Source organism: Panicum virgatum, chromosome 4K, assembly GCF_016808335.1.
Source record: "Panicum virgatum strain AP13 chromosome 4K, P.virgatum_v5, whole genome shotgun sequence".
NCBI classification, from domain to species: domain Eukaryota; kingdom Viridiplantae; phylum Streptophyta; class Magnoliopsida; order Poales; family Poaceae; genus Panicum; species Panicum virgatum.
In genome coordinates this window covers 20,701,613-20,719,770 of record NC_053139.1, presented here as the reverse complement: position 1 = coordinate 20,719,770, position 18,158 = coordinate 20,701,613, and the positions used below count along the sequence as shown (strand labels likewise).

General features: G+C 47.3%; 1 protein-coding gene and 1 pseudogene across 1 annotated transcript; one reads left to right on the top strand and one right to left on the bottom strand.

The window, feature by feature from the left end:
• Positions 1-252: 252 nt before the first annotated feature.
• Positions 253-13,863, bottom strand: LOC120702010 (annotated as a pseudogene).
• Positions 13,864-15,180: 1,317 nt separating this feature from the next.
• Positions 15,181-17,389, top strand: LOC120702009 (gamma-gliadin-like). The gene is made up of 5 exons (XM_039985791.1): positions 15,181-15,238; positions 15,399-15,460; positions 16,447-16,713; positions 17,152-17,241; positions 17,306-17,389. The coding sequence occupies exons 1-5, from the start codon at positions 15,181-15,183 to the stop codon at positions 17,387-17,389; spliced, it is 561 nt and encodes a 186-aa protein (XP_039841725.1).
• The last annotated feature ends 769 nt before the right edge of the window (positions 17,390-18,158 follow it).

The window sequence follows — 18,158 nt, the reverse complement described above, 5'->3', positions numbered from 1 at the left end:
GACATGGAAAGTGAGGCTGACGTGGCAATCGACGTGGAAGATGACGTGGCTGCTGACATCAGCAACACATCCCATGAGTTGATGGGCCGAATTCAAAGTGGGCCACCAAGTTGGGCCTGATTTCAGGCCTAGATTAATTATCAACTCACAAAATTTCAGCCCAATATTAATAATCAACTAACAAGATTTCAGCCCAATATTATCCATAATAACAAGATTAATCCAAAATTCACATCACAACTCAGCAAAACAATAACATTCCAGAATCCACATGCTCAGCAAAAGATAGTTCCATTTGTCCAGAATCTAGAGTTCAAGCCATACAGTTTTCCAAGGCAACAAAATTAACCAGCAACAACAAAATATAGTATTCATCAAGATAACTCAGCAAAATATGAAGGCCACCCAAAAGCTACCAGATCAGACCACCATATGCTCAGCTTTGTCCATTTTGGCTTAGCAGCAGCTCAATTTTCTTCTCCAACTCAGCTTGCTTCTTCTTGTTCTCCTCTTGGTCTTTGATCCTTGCTTGTTCTGTTCCCAGGACTTGATTTTTCAAACCATCCATTTCTTCACGCTGGTTGTTGATGATCGACTGAAGCTCAGAATTGGTTCTTTTCTTCACCTCCAATTCTGCTTGAACATTTTGTAGTGTAGTCATTCGCTTTGCAACCTGGATGCCCACATTCCGAAGGAAGTGATTGGTTTTTGTGTTTTGATGAAGCACAGCACCTACAACTTGGGTTGCAGACTTGGGTTGTCCATCTTCTGTTGGTGCAACCAACTGATTTTCCATTTGAGTCTAGCAAAGATGAAAGCAGCAAACAATAGAAAACTGGTTTATAATCACAAGATATTAGAAAATAAGCATCTCTGAAAAGCACAATTAGATGTTGTCTTACAATAGCAGATTGTACAGTGGGCGTGTATCCTTTCTTTTTGTTGCTGTAGTGGCACATCTTAAACAAATCAACAGCATCAAGTTCTTTATCCTTGTACTCATCTTCTCTCTGCAAACAACATTTACATGGTGGTATACTTGGTCACACCTAGAACATTATTTTGGAGCAATATAGCAACAAATTGAAGAACAACAAGTAGACATTTATATTGGTGCAGCAAGAACTAATGGTCCTAGCATCTTATGGAACTAGAAATCTGTAAGCTTAGACATGACTAACTTTTTATATGAGACAACAGCATAATAAATAAAGTGCATATTAAACTGACTTGGTACAACAGCTATAAGTAGACATGACTTGGTACAGCAACTACAAGTAGACTTGGTATAGCAGCAACAAGTACACATGACTTGGTACAGCAGCTATATATGAGACAGCAGCATAATAAATAAAGTGCATATTAACATAGCTAACTTACCAATTTTTTTCTACATAAACTGGGTAGCTACAGGAGCCAGTTGTTTGGTGGAATTTTACATCATCTCAATTCTCTTTGTTCTTTCGACTTGCCTCCTACATCAAAAGACAATACATGTAAGAAATGTGAAAGATTAGCATGTACAAGCATAGAGTCCTGTTTTCTGGAAAATACCATTTTTTGGGGGGTCATCCATGAGTCCACAAGGTCAATCCACTGTTCATTACTCATCACTTTTACAGGAGAAGTTTTCCTAACCAGATGTAGAGGAATAGAATCAAAGAAATCTTTTTTCAGCTTGTATCGCTGTTGGCGAACTGCAGATTGCATCATCTCCAAGCAACCCTTTCTGACTAATTCATTACTTGTGTCGATGTCAAACTTTGCCTATCCATATGTTGAAACATGTATAAGAAATTTTGCAACTAACACAAGGAATGAACATCTTGCAATAAGAAATTACAGTAACTAAAATTCTTTTCTAAAATCCAGCAGCTAAAAATGTACAGTCACATTTACATTTCTAGATTCTAGTGAAAAATAATTGTATAAGGTGCAATTACCATTTTCCCACATCTAGGAGTATAATGCCAATATAATTGTAGTACAGAAAGGCAATTGCAATTAATTTAGGGCCAGGTACTTACACGTAGTCTTCCCAAAAACAGCTCAAACAGCGCAGGGTGCTTCTTGTATTCCTTCCAGTGCTTGAACACAGGAATATGATTCCTGACTGCAATGTTGCATTCATGTGGGACCGAGAAATGCGACCAGATGGGGGGGTGAATGGGAGCCTTCGAAAATTATCGCAATTGCAAACTTCGGCTCAAGATCCAAAAGCGCACCCCAACCCTAGAGTCCTAGGCGTAGTGCAGAGTAGCTATAGAGGAGCTACACGAACACTAAAAACCTTAGGAACAAGTGAAATCGAGCGCGGAAGCAAACACACGAAATCAGCTCGATAACAGCACGGTATACTATCACCGGTTGAACCGACGTATACAACTTGAGTACGTCGGTCTATCCGGTGATACAGAGCCGGCAGCAGGTGAACAGCGAGCCCTGGTTGATCCGACGCAAGGTTTTGAACTGTGTCGGTTCAACCGGTGAACCTGCGTCGGTTTAACCGACAAAATCACAAACTGACGTCGGTGCAGTTGTCCAGAGACACTACAAAACGACTCAAAATGGACTACTGAGCTCCGGTTGATCCGACGAAATCGACTCCATTACGCCGGTGCAGTTGTCCAGAGAAGCAGTGCAAAGAATTTGACTGAACACCGGTTAAACCGGTGAAGGGAAAATTGGCCCCGTCGGTCAAACGCCAAAAACCGAAAATCTCGTAGTAGCGCCGGTTAATCCGATGCAAATCGAAAACAATGCACCGGTGCAACTACAGAAAACCTCAAAGACCCTAACCCTCGATGCTCCTACTCACCAGTTGAACCGATGCGCCATGTTTGAGACGTCGGTTTAACCGGTGAAAGGAGAACGTTCACCCAGAGCCCAGAAACTCTGTTTTTCTTGGCTCAATCCAAAACTCGATGAATCGCAGATCAAAACGAGTTCAAATCATACCAAACTACGCAAGAAGGATCACAAGGGTCTTGAGAACAAACCCACGGAAGGAATCAACGAGTCAATCCATGGTTTGGAAGGAATCGAAGATTTGGCAAACAAGAACGGGGTTTTCTCTAAAAACGAAAAGCTCAAGAACTTGGTTACTAAACGGCTCGTGATTCCTAAGGGTTTTGCGCTAGGCAAGAGGGATTAGAACCACGTCAAAGAGCTCAAGGAACCAAGTCAATCTCGTACTTCATGATCTACCAAAAGAAATCGAAAATCGTTGCAAAGGACAGCACGAAGTGAATGAGATCGAAATGAATTCAACTCACCCGAGGGCACAAGGAGGGAAGGGCCTCCTTTCCCACGTGAATTCAGTACATGAGTTTCACAAATCCATGGCTAAAATCCTACCTAGAAGAGAGGAGGGAGGAAGAACATAGAGGGCGAAGAGAGGGAGGGCGCCTGGCTCTATTTCCTGTCTCTGTGTTGTGAGCGCCAAATGCCAGGGCAACTCTCCAGGGAGGAGGGCGCCTCCTTTTTGCCAGCCGCGCAGCGCACCCACTCCCTCTCCCCTTTTGCTTCTCCTCCAAGCCTTTCTCAAAAGACTAAATTACCCCTAAGTGCTAGAATTAAGCTAGAAAGCCCTTAGGGGCAAAACCGGAAAAGATACATTGAAGACCATCCGATGGCTACGACGACTTGGAGTAGATTGCTTCGACCCGACGCAAACCCTCTGATGTCGCCACGCATCCTTCTAGAATCTTCATGAGGGCAGTTTTGGGAAAACTACCGAAACCGAGTTTTGGGTACGGTTTTGGAGGAACCAAGAAATGTTCCCGCGCGATGTTTCCGGGCACACCCGCCAAGCCCGATGTCGCCACGTGTCCGACCTCCCGCCGGAACCCTAGCGCCTTCGTCATCCCTGACGCCAACGCCGTCTCTGTCCGACTTGGCCGACGTCGACGCATCCCCGCCGTTGTCTTTTTACGAGCTACCAACAAACTCCACGCCGTCCCGCCTTGGCACCAGGAGTGGATCGCAACGCGGCCCAGCAGTGGCCCAAGCATCTGGGCCGCCCTTCTCCACCGCACGGTCATCCGGTCGGGCCTCCAACGCCACCGCAAGGTCTCCCGCCTCTGCATGGTCGTCGAGCTCCCTGCCACCGCAACGCCGCCGCATGGTGCATCGGCACATGCCTCGCTCTTGTCCAAACCATCTCGCTGCCACCGCACCATCCGTGTACCTGCACACCACAGACCAAGAACTGGCGCAATCTCCACAGAGTCGCGACTACACACAGTTAGTCCACTCCACGTGTTGGCAATCACTCATCACACCAAGGAGCAGGCCTCCACTGCCTCTCAATCTCCCCCTTGATGAGTGCATTGTCAACACCACACCCCACACGGGCACTGGTGAAAGAAAAGGATAACCAAAAAGAAATAGAAAACAAAGAGAGCTAACTCCAGTGATCAAAAGCGAATGAAAGCCAGAAAAGATCACTTGAAGATAGCAAAGCCAAAAGAGTCAGTCCCTAAGACAAGGGCAACGGCTCGACGCACTGACTCCAAAATATGCATGTGCAAAGCTGGTCCCTCCAGAAAGAGGCAAAGCTCAACGCAACTAGCAAAGAGCATGAAAAAGCTCAAAAACTCCCCCTGAAATGTAGCTCCCCCTCACTATGCAACTCTCCCCCGATGTGTGCACACTCAAACTCTGAATCTCTCCCTGAGACCAAACAAACAATCTCTCCCCCTTAGGACAAGGATCAAGAAATTCTCCCCCTAACCCCTAAGGTGAGACACCAACCAACAACCTAAGGTGAGACACCAAACAACAATCTCTCCCCCTTGTTGACAAGGCACACGTCAAGGAAACTCCCCCTGCCTAGATGCTCCCCCTGGAAATATGCCATGAAGTGCAGTGCATGCATGCCTAAAAGCTTCCAGGTACAGAACAAAAGCATTTGCAAGGTCTAAACAACACAGCATATGAGGGTGCATATACAAAGACAATGCATGGATAAGCTCATAAGAATATATCTATACAGATCATGAGCAAGCATTTGTCATTTGTAAAAGAAAAGCATCACCATAAAGGACTTAGCATACTAGAAGGTAAGCAAGCATGCTAGTGCTAGCAAGAACATACAGGTGAGCTACCCAAAGCATATCACAGCAACTGCCACTCAAGTATCCTTGAAACCAATTGAAAAATTCTCAAACACAAAGAATTGGTGCCAGGGGTTGAAAACTTGCAAGTGCTTAACTTAGTGAATGTGCCAAGCCTAGGTCAAAGACCATCAGAAGCTTAAGACATCACTCTCAGTCATCCACAGCCTTGTCCAAGTTCTCCAGAGGAGCAGTCTCGGATCAAGAACAGTGGTGCAAGCAATCCCACCTGGATCTTTTCACTCAGAGCAAAGCAAGAGTTGGATTTTTGAAATTAGAGTCCAATTAGTACATTCCAACACGAAGCAAAAGAGGGCATCTTGTTGCATGTGATAGCAAAGGACCTAGCCACTAAACATGGATCAAGATAGCAAAAGCATACGAGCCTACACATGCTAGTAGCAGATCCAAAAGGTGACTATGTTTTATGATTTTCAAAGAATAAAATAGCTAAGCTCAGAGCCAATATACAACATATTCAAAGGAGCTAGCTACTCATGGTCAAAGCATATATACAACTCATAGCATAGCACAAGGCACACGCAAATGCAGATATCATACACGAGAAGCTAGTGCTAAGTGTAATGCATATGAGCAAATGCAATGCAAGATGGTATGTACACAAAATGCAATAAAAAGCAAAAAGAAGGAAAAACAAATCCTAAACTACAAAAACAACTACCCAACTCAAAATGGGTAGCACACGCCAAGCTCTCCCCGCAAGCGAGCATAGGTGGCTTGTTCTAGGGGCTTGGTCAAGATGTCGGCTACTTGATTATCAGTGGACACATGGGTCAGCTCGACATCCCCCTTCTCATAGTGATCTCTCAGGAAGTGGAACCTCACGTCTATATGCTTGGAGCGAGAGTGTAGGACGGGTTTCTTGGCTAAGCTTATGGCTGAAGTGCTGTCAATGAAAATGGGAACTCTGCCATAGGTTAGGCCATAATCGCTGAGAGTGTGTCTCATCCAAAGGATCTGGGAGCAGCAACTAGTAGCAGCTATGTATTCGGCTTCTGTGGTGGAAAGGGCTACACTAGTTTGCTTGTGGGCAGACCAAGACACAAGAGAAGTTCCAAGAAACTGGCAAGTGCCTGAAGTCAACTTGCGATCAATCCGACACCCACCATGATCAGCATCAGAAAAGCCAACCAACGCAAGAGAAGAGGAAGCAGAGTACCATAAGCCAAACTCTGGAGTGTATCGAAGGTACCTGAAGATCCTCTTCACAGCGTTCCTGTGAGACGTGCGCGAAGAAGCCTGGAACCTCGCGCAGAGACAGACCGCGAACTGGATGTCGGGTCTGGTGGCCGTTAGGTACAAGAGCGAGCCGATCATGCTCCTGTACTCCTTCTGGTCCACAGCAACACCTTCAGTGTCCTCATCCAGCGCCGTAGAAGTGCTCATGGGAGTCGGCATGGGACTGAGGTCCCCGAAGTCGAACTTCTTGAGCATGTCCTTGGTGTACTTGGCCTGGTGCACGAAGGTGCCATCTCGGGTTTGCTTGATGTGCAACCCGAGGAAGAACTGAAGCTCACCCATCATAGACATCTCAAACTCCCTGCTCATGTCATCAGAAAAGCTAGAAACAAGAGAGTGAGAGGAGCCACCAAAGATAATATCATCCACGTAAATCTGAACCAATAGAAAATCAATACCACGCCTGAGGAGAAACAATGTCTTATCTACCGATCCCATGACAAACCCTTGTTTAAGCAAAAAAGGCTCTCAACCTCGCATACCAGGCTCTAGGGGCTTGCTTCAGACCATACAAAGCCTTATGAAGCTTGAAGACTCGGTCTGGAAACTTAGGACTCTCAAAGCCAGGAGGCTGCTTCACATAGACCTCCTCCTCTATAAACCCGTTCAAAAAGGCACTCTTAACATCCATCTGATACAGCTTGAACCCCTTCGAAGCTGCAAAGGCTAAAAAGATCTTGATGGCCTCTAAACGAGCTACAGGTGCCAAGGTCTCCTCATAATCTATCCCCTCCTGCTGGATGTAACCCTGAGCTACTAACCTAGCCTTGTTCCTCACAACCATCCCATCCTCACCCTGTTTGTTCTTGAAAACCCATTTGGTACCTATAGGGTGGCAATCTGGTGGAGGCTCTACAAGGACCCAGAATTGGTTTCGCTCAAAGTTTTCTAGCTCCTCATGCATGGCATTGACCCAGTTAGAATCAGATAAAGCATGTCCAACATCTTTGGGCTCAAAGGTGGCTACGAAAGCAGAATGAGCACAGAAAGAGATAGAGGTAACCTTCGACCGTGTCTGAACTCCATGGTGAAGGTCCCCAAGTATCCTCTCTGGAGAATGATCCCGCAGGGCTCGGTGGTGTACTCGCTGAGGTGAAGTCACGTCGCCACCGCCCTCAGCATGGGTCCTGGAGGAAGAACCTTGAGCTGGATGTGAATCAGCCATAGTCGAAGCTGTGGGGAGCGGGCCGCCATCATCGTCAGAACTCGAATCTCCAGGAAGTAGGCCTGCAGCCGGCGCAGGGACACCACCATCACCCTCAAAGGCCTCAGGCTCATCCTCATCCTCGAAGATGTCCTGGCCAAACTCATCATCATCTTTCCTCTGCTGTTATCCCCGAAGGTGATGTACTCTTTGTCCTTCATCGGGTTGAGGCTGGAGAACCATATGTGACTTCCGGTCATGTGGCGCGAACAACCGGAATCCATGAGCCATATGTTCTCCAGGCCTCGAGTGTCCTGCTCAGTAGGAAGAGAAAGAGCGGGCAAATGGCCCGACACTGGGGTTAGCACAGAAAGAAGCAAACCAGTGTCGTGCCATCTGCTCGAAAGCAGGCTAAGTATCCTCAAACAAAAACTGTGGCTGGCGACCACCACGCTGAGGAAAATGTGGTGCGCCTCCGCCACCAAAACTTCGGCCACGCTGATCACCACCAAAAACATGGTGTGGAACAGGGCCGGCGAAACCACCAACAGGAGCGCGGTAACCACCGCCGCCTCCCCCTCCTCCACCTACACGACGTGGCCTGGCATCCCGCCTCTGCCCACGTCGAGCTGGAGCGTGTCCACCTGTAGGCTGGTGGAACACCTCCAGAGCGTGCCCCTCAGACTGTCTGCGCTCAAGCCTCAACCTCCGGAAGCAAAACTCTGCCAAGTGACCTTCCCTTTCGCACCACTCACACTGGTAAGTCTCTCTCCTGTGTGTAAGCTGTGGTGTAGGAGCTGGGGCTCTCTGAGGCACTCTGGGGGGCTGAGTCCTCGCCTTGGGCTTAGGAATAGGCTTGCCACTAGGAGGGAGTGTATCCAGTGGGTTCTTGAGGTGGTTAGGTTTGGGAACCCACACTGGTTTCTTAGGTGGAGCTTTGGGTGGCTTAGTGAGGATTCCATCCTTAACTGGTGCTTGCTTGGAGACTGGTGGAGCTGTGGAAGAAGAAAGTGCACTCACACTCAGCTCGAGCATCTCACCAATCTTGCCATAGGGTTGGACAAAATCAGCAGGAGTAAAAGCAAAACCAACCCCAACACCATCAGGACGCTTAAACGGCTGAACCATCATGCCCATCTGAGGCTCATGGGCGGACACCCAACTGAGAACCTCCCGAAGGTGGGAGTTCTCCTCCTCCATCCGGGTCTTGTCCTTTCGTGCCTCCTCAAGCTCAGAAATCAGACTTGGGCACACAGTACAATCAGCAGAGCAAGAGCTAGGGACTGCGGATTTCTCCAACTTCCTCAAAGCAGCATTCTTCTCCTTAAGCTCTTCCCTAAGCGCTAAGCACTCCTTACAAGCACCCAAGAGGGTAGGCCGGGACTTGAGCTCGTCCAAGGCCTTCTTGCCCTCCTCGAGCCTGAGCAAGTTCTCATCATACTTGCTCCTAAGCTCGGAAAGGTCAGACATCAATCCGATGCACTGACTGCATTCATCCTCCTCAACACAATCCTCCACAATAGGAGCAGACTGAGCAATCTCTAAAGCTAGTTTAACTTCCTTCAGCTCCTGTCTCAAAGCTCTAAACTGCCTCTTAGCATCCTTAATGATCAAGTCCTGATTATCTAGAGTAGTGTAAAGATCCTCCAACTCCTCAGGAGTGGGGTGCTCAGGACGTACCTCAGAGCTTGGCTCTGGCTGAGGTGCAGGCTCTGCAGTGGTGGAAGGAGTTCCGTCGGCGTCGGAGTCGATGGCCATGGTGCAGAAACCGGCCTGCCTTCCCAGCATGGAGGCAAAGGCCAGTGAAGCCCTCCGTGGCCTTCTTCTTGGAGCTCCGCTTCTTCTCGCCGCGGTGGTGTGAGTCGGAGTCACTGGAGCTCGATGAGGACGAAGACGTCGAACTCTAGCTAGTGGAGGAGTGATCCTCGCTCTGGGCGACAAACGCCTGCTTGTTCTTGTACTTGCCGACGTTCTTCTTCTTCCGCTCGTGGTGCCGCTTGGAGTGTCCGCCATTCTTCTTGTGGGAGTGCCCACTCTTGTGCTTGTGGCGTTGCTCGCGGTACTCGTCGTGCCTGGAGCGGTCGTCTTCATCCCTGGAACTCTTCTTCTTGGGGCACTCGGCGGCGAAGTGGCCAGTCTTGCCGCAGTTGAAGCAGGTCTTCGCTCGTGCTTGTCTGTTGTTGAAGGCACGCTAGGAACTTGTGGATGATCAATGCAAGCTCCTCGTTCCCAAGCACCTCCAACTGCTCATCTGTCACAGACACAAGTGAAGACAAGCAAAAACCTCCAAGAGAGGGGTCAGAGTTAGCTCCAGAGTTGCCTACCAGGGCCATAGACTTGGAGGCGGAGGCATCACCATGATTGCCTTCCATCTTAGCTCGAGAGAGCTTCTCCACCTCCGAAGCCTTGAGCTTACTGAACAGCTCATCCACGGTGAGGGTCTCATAGCTAGCAGACTCTATGATCGTCTAGACCTTCACCTCCCAAACCTTGCGATCAAGAGCATAGAGAAGCTTCATAGCCTTCTCATGATCGGAGTAGGCCTGGGTGCCCTGTGGATGGTTCGCACGCACCTTGTTCACAATCGACTGAAAACGACTGAACATGGTGTCGATGCTCTCACCCGGGAACTGAGAAAAGTTCTCGTACTCCCGCCGGTGAGTCTCATACAGCCTCGACTTGACATGGTTGGTTCCTTCATGGAAATTGGCCAACCGTGTCCAGATCTCCCGGGCTGTGAGAAGGTCGCTGACACGATCGAACTCAGGACGAGAGAGACATGCTATGAGAGCATTGTACGCCTTGCTATTGACCTCAAGTCTCCTAACCTGAAGCTCGGTCGTGTGGACTGCAAGGTTCACATAATCAGGGTCCACGCAAATCTCCCAGACCTCGGAACCTAGACTCAAAAGATAGGCACGCATGCGCACCTTCCAATAGTCGTAATCAGATCCATCGAAGATCGGGGGTTTGCCCGGTGAACCCATTGTCGCACAACAATTTTGAACCGGAGAAGGCTATAGAGAAACCGTCCTGGCTCTGATACCAATTGTAGGACCGAGAAATGCGACCAGAGGGGGCTGAATGGGAGCCTTTGAAAATTATCGCAATTGCAAACTTCGGCTCAAGATCCAAAAGCGCACCCCAACCCTAGAGTCCTAGGCGTAGGGCAGAGTAGCTATAGAGGAGCTACACGAACACTAAAAATCGAGCGCGGAAGCAAACACACGAAATCAGCTCGATAACAGCACGATATACTATCACCGGTTGAACCGACGTATACAACTTGAGTACGTCGGTCTATCCGGTGATACAGAGCCGGCAGCAGGTGAACAGCGAGCCCCGGTTGATCCGACGCAAGGTTTTGAACTGCGTCAGTTCAACCGGTGAACCTGCGTCGGTTTAACCGACAAAATCACAAACTGACGTCGGTGCAGTTGTCCAGAGACACTACAAAACGACTCAAAATGGACTACTTAGCACTGGTTGATCCGATGAAATCAACTCCATTACGCCGGTGCAGTTGTCTAGAGAAGCAGTGCAAAGAATTTGACTGAACACCGGTTAAACCGGTGAAGGGAAAATTGGCCCCGTCAATCAAACGCCAAAAATCGAAAATCTCGTAGTAGCGCCGGTTAATCCGATGCAAATCGAAAACAATGCACCGGTGCAACTGCAGAAAACCTCAAAGACCCTAACCCTCGATGCTCCTACTCACCAGTTGAACCGATGCGCCATGTTTGAGACGTCGGTTTAACCGGTGAAAGGAGAACGTTCACCCAGAGCCCAGAAACTCTGTTTTTCTTGGCTCAATCCAAAACTCGATGAATCGCAGATCAAAACGAGTTCAAATCATACCAAACTACGCAGGAAGAATCACAAGGGTCTTGAGAACAAACCCACGGAAGGAATCAACGAGTCAATCCATGGTTTGGAAGGAATCGAAGATTTGGCAAACAAGAACTGGGGTTTTCTCTAAAAATGAAAAGCTCAAGAACTTGGTTACTAAACGGCTCGTGATTCCTAAGGGTTTTGCGCTAGGCAAGAGGGATTAGAACCACGTCAAAGAGCTCAAGGAACCAAGTCAATCTCGTACTTCATGATCTACCAAAAGAAATAACAAATCGTTGCAAAGGACAGCACGAAGTGAATGAGATCGAAATGAATTCAACTCACCCGATGGCACAAGGAGGGAAGGGCCTCCTTTCCCACGTGAATTCAGTACATGAGTTTCACAAATCCATGGCTAAAATCCAACCTAGAAGAGAGGAGGGAGGAAGAACATAGAGGGCGAAGAGAGGGAGGGCGCCTGGCTCTATTTCCTGTCTCTGTGTTGTGAGCGCCAAATGCCAGGGCAACTCTCCAGGGAGGAGGGCGCCTCCTTTTTGCCAGCCGCACAGCACACCCACTCCCCCTCCCCTTTTGCTTCTCCTCCAAGCCTTTCTCAAAAGACTAAATTACCCCTAAGTGCTAGAATTAAGCTAGAAAGCCCTTAGGGGCAAAACCAGAAAAGATACATTGAAGACCATCCGATGGCTGCGACGACTTGGAGTAGATTGCTTCGACCTGACGCAAACCCTCTGATGTCGCCACGCATCCTTCTGGAATCTTCACGGGGGCAGTTTTGGGAAAACTGCCGAAACCGAGTTCGGGTACAGTTTTGGAGGAACCGCGAAACCTTCCCGCGCGATGTTTCCGGGCACACCCGCCAAGCCCGATGTCGCCACGTGTCCGACCTCCCACTGGAACCCTAGCGCATTCGTCATCCCTGACGCCATCGCCGTCTCTGTCCGACTTGGCCGATGTCGACGCATCCCCGCCGTTGGTTTTTCGCGAGCTACCAACAAACTCCACGCCGTCCCGCCTTGGCACCAGGAGTGGATCGCAATGCGGCCCAGCAGTGGCCCAAGCATCTGGGCCGCCCTTCTCCACCGCACGGTCATCCGGTCGGGCCTCCAACGCCACCGCAAGGTCTCCCGCCTCCGCATGGTCGTCGAGCTCCCTACCACCGCAACGCCGCCGCATGGTGCATCGGCACGTGCCTCGCTCTTGTCCAAACCATCTCGCTGCCACCGCACCATCCGTGTACCTGCACACCACAGACCAAGAACTGGCGCAATCTCCACAGAGTCGCGACTACACACAGTTAGTCCACTCCACGTGTTAGCAATCACTCATCACACCAAGGAGCAGGCCTCCACTGCCTCTCAATTCAGTGGCATACATTGTAGCAATCTTAGGTTCCACGGGCCTTATATTCCCTTCAGTTATGACAACTGGCAGTTTGGCACCATGGGCTCGGGTTAACCTCTAGAGACCATGTCCCATATTTACTCCTCGGTCCCATGGCTCTTCTCCATGATGTAAATGCACATAGAAGTTGCAATTAGTGAGATGGTCATTCATCAAACAAACCATTTGCAATCAACAACCAAAGTAACAAGGAAATATGCTATATGGCAAATAAATGAACAAACACTCACCTTTGGTGGTCATCTGGTCGTGTCCATCTAGATGGGTAATGCAATCAACTCCATCACCAGCAATGGTGTTGTCATCATGCTGGGTAAATCCATCTAAAAATTGCAGGCAGTAAGAATGCATTCAATTTGTGGATCAAATCTAATAGAATGATAGGAAAAAAACATCACCTTCATTCTCCCCGGTTGGGGCTTCCATTATGACGTGGAATCGCATCGCCTCCATTGGTGATGTTGGTGCTGTCAGCTTGCTGACCAGGCCCGTCATCTTAAAAATATTGAAAAGTCAGATTGCATTCATGTAATTAAAGCAAGAACAGTAATAAGAAACATGGTAATAGAACTTGCCTTCCAAAGCAGCTTGGGTGCCATCATTAGGCTCGGATGGAGGTGGCACATGGATATTACTTGGTGTCAGATTTGTATCAGGTTGGGTGATGCTTGACTTTGACCTTGTAAATCTAGTAGGTGCTTGATCTGCAAAAACCCTCTTACGAGACCGAAACCTCACTCCAGGAAATACATTTGATCTTTCTTTGGTAGTTTGCTTGGGAGCCTTCTCCTTAGTTCCCTAGTACAATGTAATCATTGATTAGTGAACAGACTAGGGAGACTGATATATTGCATTAGGAAGCAAACAAGTTAAGGCTTAACAAGGTGGAGGAATGAGCACCTTAGCATCGTCATCACCAATCAAATCTCCTTGAGCAGTATCATCCTGTGAAGGATCATACTCAGATCCAGAGTCTTCATTATCTCTATGCTTTGCATTTTTCTTGTTTACAGCAGTGCCACTATTGTTTGGAAATATGCTGGAAAAACCAGAAACTCCAAGTTCCCGAAGCCTAGCACTATTGGCCATACATTGTCGGAGGCGCTCTTGTTCATATGGATGTAGTGCATGTCCTTGGATAAAAGAAAACATGGACAACAGATTATTATTTTTGTAGCAGCAATACATGTGGAGACAAGAATTCAATTGGAATTCAAAAGTAAACAAGGACATGGTTGTTATCTGACCTCCATGTGGTCTCCTCTGTCCCTCCGTCGTCATCGGACTTGGGTCCTTGGACATTTTATCCTTGCTAACATGATAAGAACATTTATAAACAAAGTATCAATGCACCAGTAAATTTAATTCAAAATTGAAATGCTTCAGATAAGTCATAAATAAATATTTATGTAAAACAGCAATCTGAATCTAATTTAAATTAGCCATGTGTAAACCTTCTGAACCTGTGTAAACGTACAATAAAAAATTGGCTTCTGAACACTAATTTCTGAGCACTAATTTCTGGCTTCCTAACCTTAGTTGTTCATGTTACTAAAGAACCTGTGTAAACCAACAATAAAAAATTGGCACAACATGAACCATGATAATGGCACTGCAGATGAACCTGATATGATGCAGCAGGAAGGAAATGACAAACAGTGTGCCTAAAGTTTTGTTCACAAATTTCTGTGCAGATTCTTCACAAATTCAAAATACACATATGCGAAAGACCAAACTAGCCATGAACTGGTTTATACTAGGAAATAGGAACAACCAAATTAGCATACGGAACTGCACGAACTGAACATGGGCTCAGATTAACAAGTATCAGTAAAGCAAACCCTACAATAATCAAGAACATATGCATCTAATCTTTTTGTACTGCACGAACACATGCATCTGATTGAGAAAATACCATAAGGCAAGAACATATGCATCTAATCTTTTTGTACTGCACGAACTGAATAATCAAACCGTAGAATAATCAAGACCACAAGGCACGAACTGAATAAGGCAAGAACATATGCATCTAATTCTTCACAAATTTATGTGCAGATTAAAAAGTATAAGTAGAGCAAACTCTAGAATAATCAAGACCATAAGGCAAGAACATGGGCCTATTTTGTTTACCTCTCAGAGATTGCTGCGTCTGCTAGCACTTGAAGCCGTTGAAGCCTAGCAGTCAAGGACGACGGCGTAGTGGTGGAGAAGCCCTTGAAGCGGTGGTGACGAGGAGGCACACGTACACGGTTGCAGCTCCCTGGACGACCTCCCTCCGTGAGATGCACCCTCGGCCGCGTCTCCCTTCGCGAGCACGGCGCCGACAGGGTTCACCCTCGGCTGCGTCTCCCTCCGCGAGCCTGGTGCCACCGGGGTTCGCCCTCGGCCGCGTCTGCCTCCGCGAGCATGGCGCCGCCGGGGTTCGCCCTCGGCAGCGTCTCCCTCCGCGTCTCCCTTGCGTTTTGTGAAGCGGCGGCGGTGGCTTGGTTCGGGCTAGGGTTTGGCCGAACTGAGTGGATGCCGCATCTTGTAATCTATATATAGTGGGGGTACTGTGGTTGAGAAATTACCAGTTTGCCCACCCCCATGGTATTCTAAACTTGGTGACCACATGTGTATTACAGTAATTGTGTTGTCGGAGGTTTTTGGCCTGGCGGGCTTTTTCCCGCGCGGTCGCCCGTTCGTGGTCTGTTTTTGTGCAATTGTCTATGAATCATGGCACAAATTTTGTTTAAAAAATTCATGGTCTATTTTTTTGCAACTTTGGTGACTAAGTTTGCACAATTTTTTTTGTTAGTAAAAGTCAAACGAATTATATCATGTTTGCACAAATTTAGAATGGAGTGTATAAATAATATTTTTAATGTACTAACAATAAGATTAGTCATTGCGACATGAATCATTGCGGTACATATATATTTGATAGTTGATATCTTGAGTTCATATATCTTGTCGGAGCTAAGATTCGTTCGTGAATAGTAGCTAGCCTAATGGGAATTCGGGTAGTGGAAAATTCGGCTATCTAAGCTATCTATGTTATCGATTCAATGATCCTCTTAGGGCGCGGCTAGCGAGACCAAATTGTTGGGGATGGACAGCAACTTCGGCATTACTTCAAGATTTGAAACAAGAATTAGCCCTTTCGGATCTTGGTGCGTTGCGGGTTTTCCCAAAATACCCGATCAACTGCCAAATAATTATCTCTCCCATTAGGTAATAAGTAAAAAAGGGATCAAATAAGCAAAAGGAAGGATACATATACTCCCTCCGTCCCAAAATAAGTGCTTATCTCGCATTTCGAGAAGTCAACAAATTTTAAGTTTGACTTATTTTGGGACGGAGGGAGTATATTTGAATGTGGATATCTTGAGTTTGTATATCATGTTGGAACTAAGATTCTTAAGTTGAACAAATGTGGTTAATTTAAGCCTAGCTATTTGATTTGTGGGATATGCAAGAAATGGAATATTTAAGGCAAATAAATATACAAAAGTAAAATGGAACTAGGATTCGTTCAATTTGAACAAATGGAAGAATTTATTCATTAAGCCAAATAAATGAACAAAAGTAATTATATGTATTCGTTCAATTCGTCGGCCCTCTCTGCTGCCGGATCGATGGAGCACCACTCGATTCGGCAGCTCCGCGACAAGTTTGGTCGGTTCTACGCAGGCCCGGTTCTCCTCGCCGCAGGCGACGACCCCCTCGCAGAAGGAGGAAACGACCCCCTCGCCGCAGCTGGAGACCCCATCGCTGCAGGCGGAGAAGACCCCCAGGCCGCAGGCGGAGACCCCCTCGCCGCAGGAGGAGATGATCCCCTCGCCGCAGGAGATGATCCCCTCGCCGCAGGAGGAGATCCCCTCACCGCAGGAGATGATCCCCTCGCCGCAGGAGGAGATGATCCCATCGCCGCAGGAGGAGACGACCCCCTGGCCGCAGGTAGAGATCCCCTGGCCGCAGGTGGAGACGACCTGGAGGTTAGGTCCTCTTCTGCTATATCTCTCAATTATGTCACTGAAATCTTGTGCCAATTTACGATATAATGCCTCTAGTGCATTTGTCTTTTACATCTGGATTGGACATTCACAATGGAATTGTGTGATCTGGTACTCTCTGATGGCTTCTTTTGAGCTCATATGAAGTATAATAAGAAGGGTTAAGAAATAAATCATATCATAGCTCATCTGTACTTATTGTTGTAGGCTCAATATAGGCACATGATTATGATTCCATTAGGTACTTGCTGCAGGCCATTTGCATCTAGTGATGGGTACTTGTGTATTGTTTTCTCATTGGTGTTCCAATTCTCGTGTACCTGCAGACTAGTATTTAATCCTGAATGTATTAACTGAATCTGTTGCTTGTCATGTGATGCAGATCGTCCCGCTCTCCAGCGACAAGCCCTTCTTCACCATTGTCTTGTCTAAGGGCCATGTAGAGAAGCCTGCCCAGCTGGTTTGTATAGAGGTAATTTTATTGTTCATTCATGCAGTTCACTCAACTGAATGCTGTTGCTTATTCTTGTGCTCAGGAGATCCCAAGTCGTCTCCACTCCCACCTGCCGGGCTCACGCGCCCCAGCAGTGCTCCTGTTCGGCAACCAGTCATGGGAGTGAGGGTGATGGGAAGGTGGTGTTCCGGGTGCAGGTGCTGCGCGGAGACTTGCCGGAGGAGATCACCTCCAGGGGCACCACTTCTCAGGATCCCATTGTCATCGTCGACAACTAAGAACCGCACTCTGTTTAGCAGTCGCTAGTAGCTAGTAGCTAGTAGGAGATGACAAATGGCTGCAAGCTAGTAGCTAGTAGGAGATGAAAAATGGCTGCATGTTTGTTGTTTCAGACTCTGTTTATGTGTCATGTGTTGTTGGCTGCATGTTTGTTGTTTCAGACTCTGTTTATGTGTCATGTTGTTGGTGCATGCTCAACTGTAGTTGAATTTGTGTATCCTGCTGTCTGTGATGACTGGAAGGTTAATTTCATGAAATATATATTTGTGTATTATGCTGTCTGTCTATCAAATTGTTCAAGCAGCAGAGATGCTGCCAAAAATGTTCAAGCAGCAGAGATGCTGCCAAAAATTTGAGCAAACCAGTAATGCTGCTCAAATGTAATATGTTCTGACATCCTGCGGCTGCAAGTGGTGGTGCTGGCTAAAGTTTTTTTTTCATCTGCAAATGTGAACATATGCAAGTGGTGGCTGCAAAGAACGCAGTCAGTAAAATTAATAATCATCAGAACCTTGACTTGAAGAAGGACAAGACCTGCAAGATGAACGTGATGGAGTTTCAAATAAAAAAAGGTGTATCACATGGCAGCAATTTCAAAATGCGACCATTTCACCATCTCAAAACAGAACAAGCTGGTCAAATTATTTAAAATAATT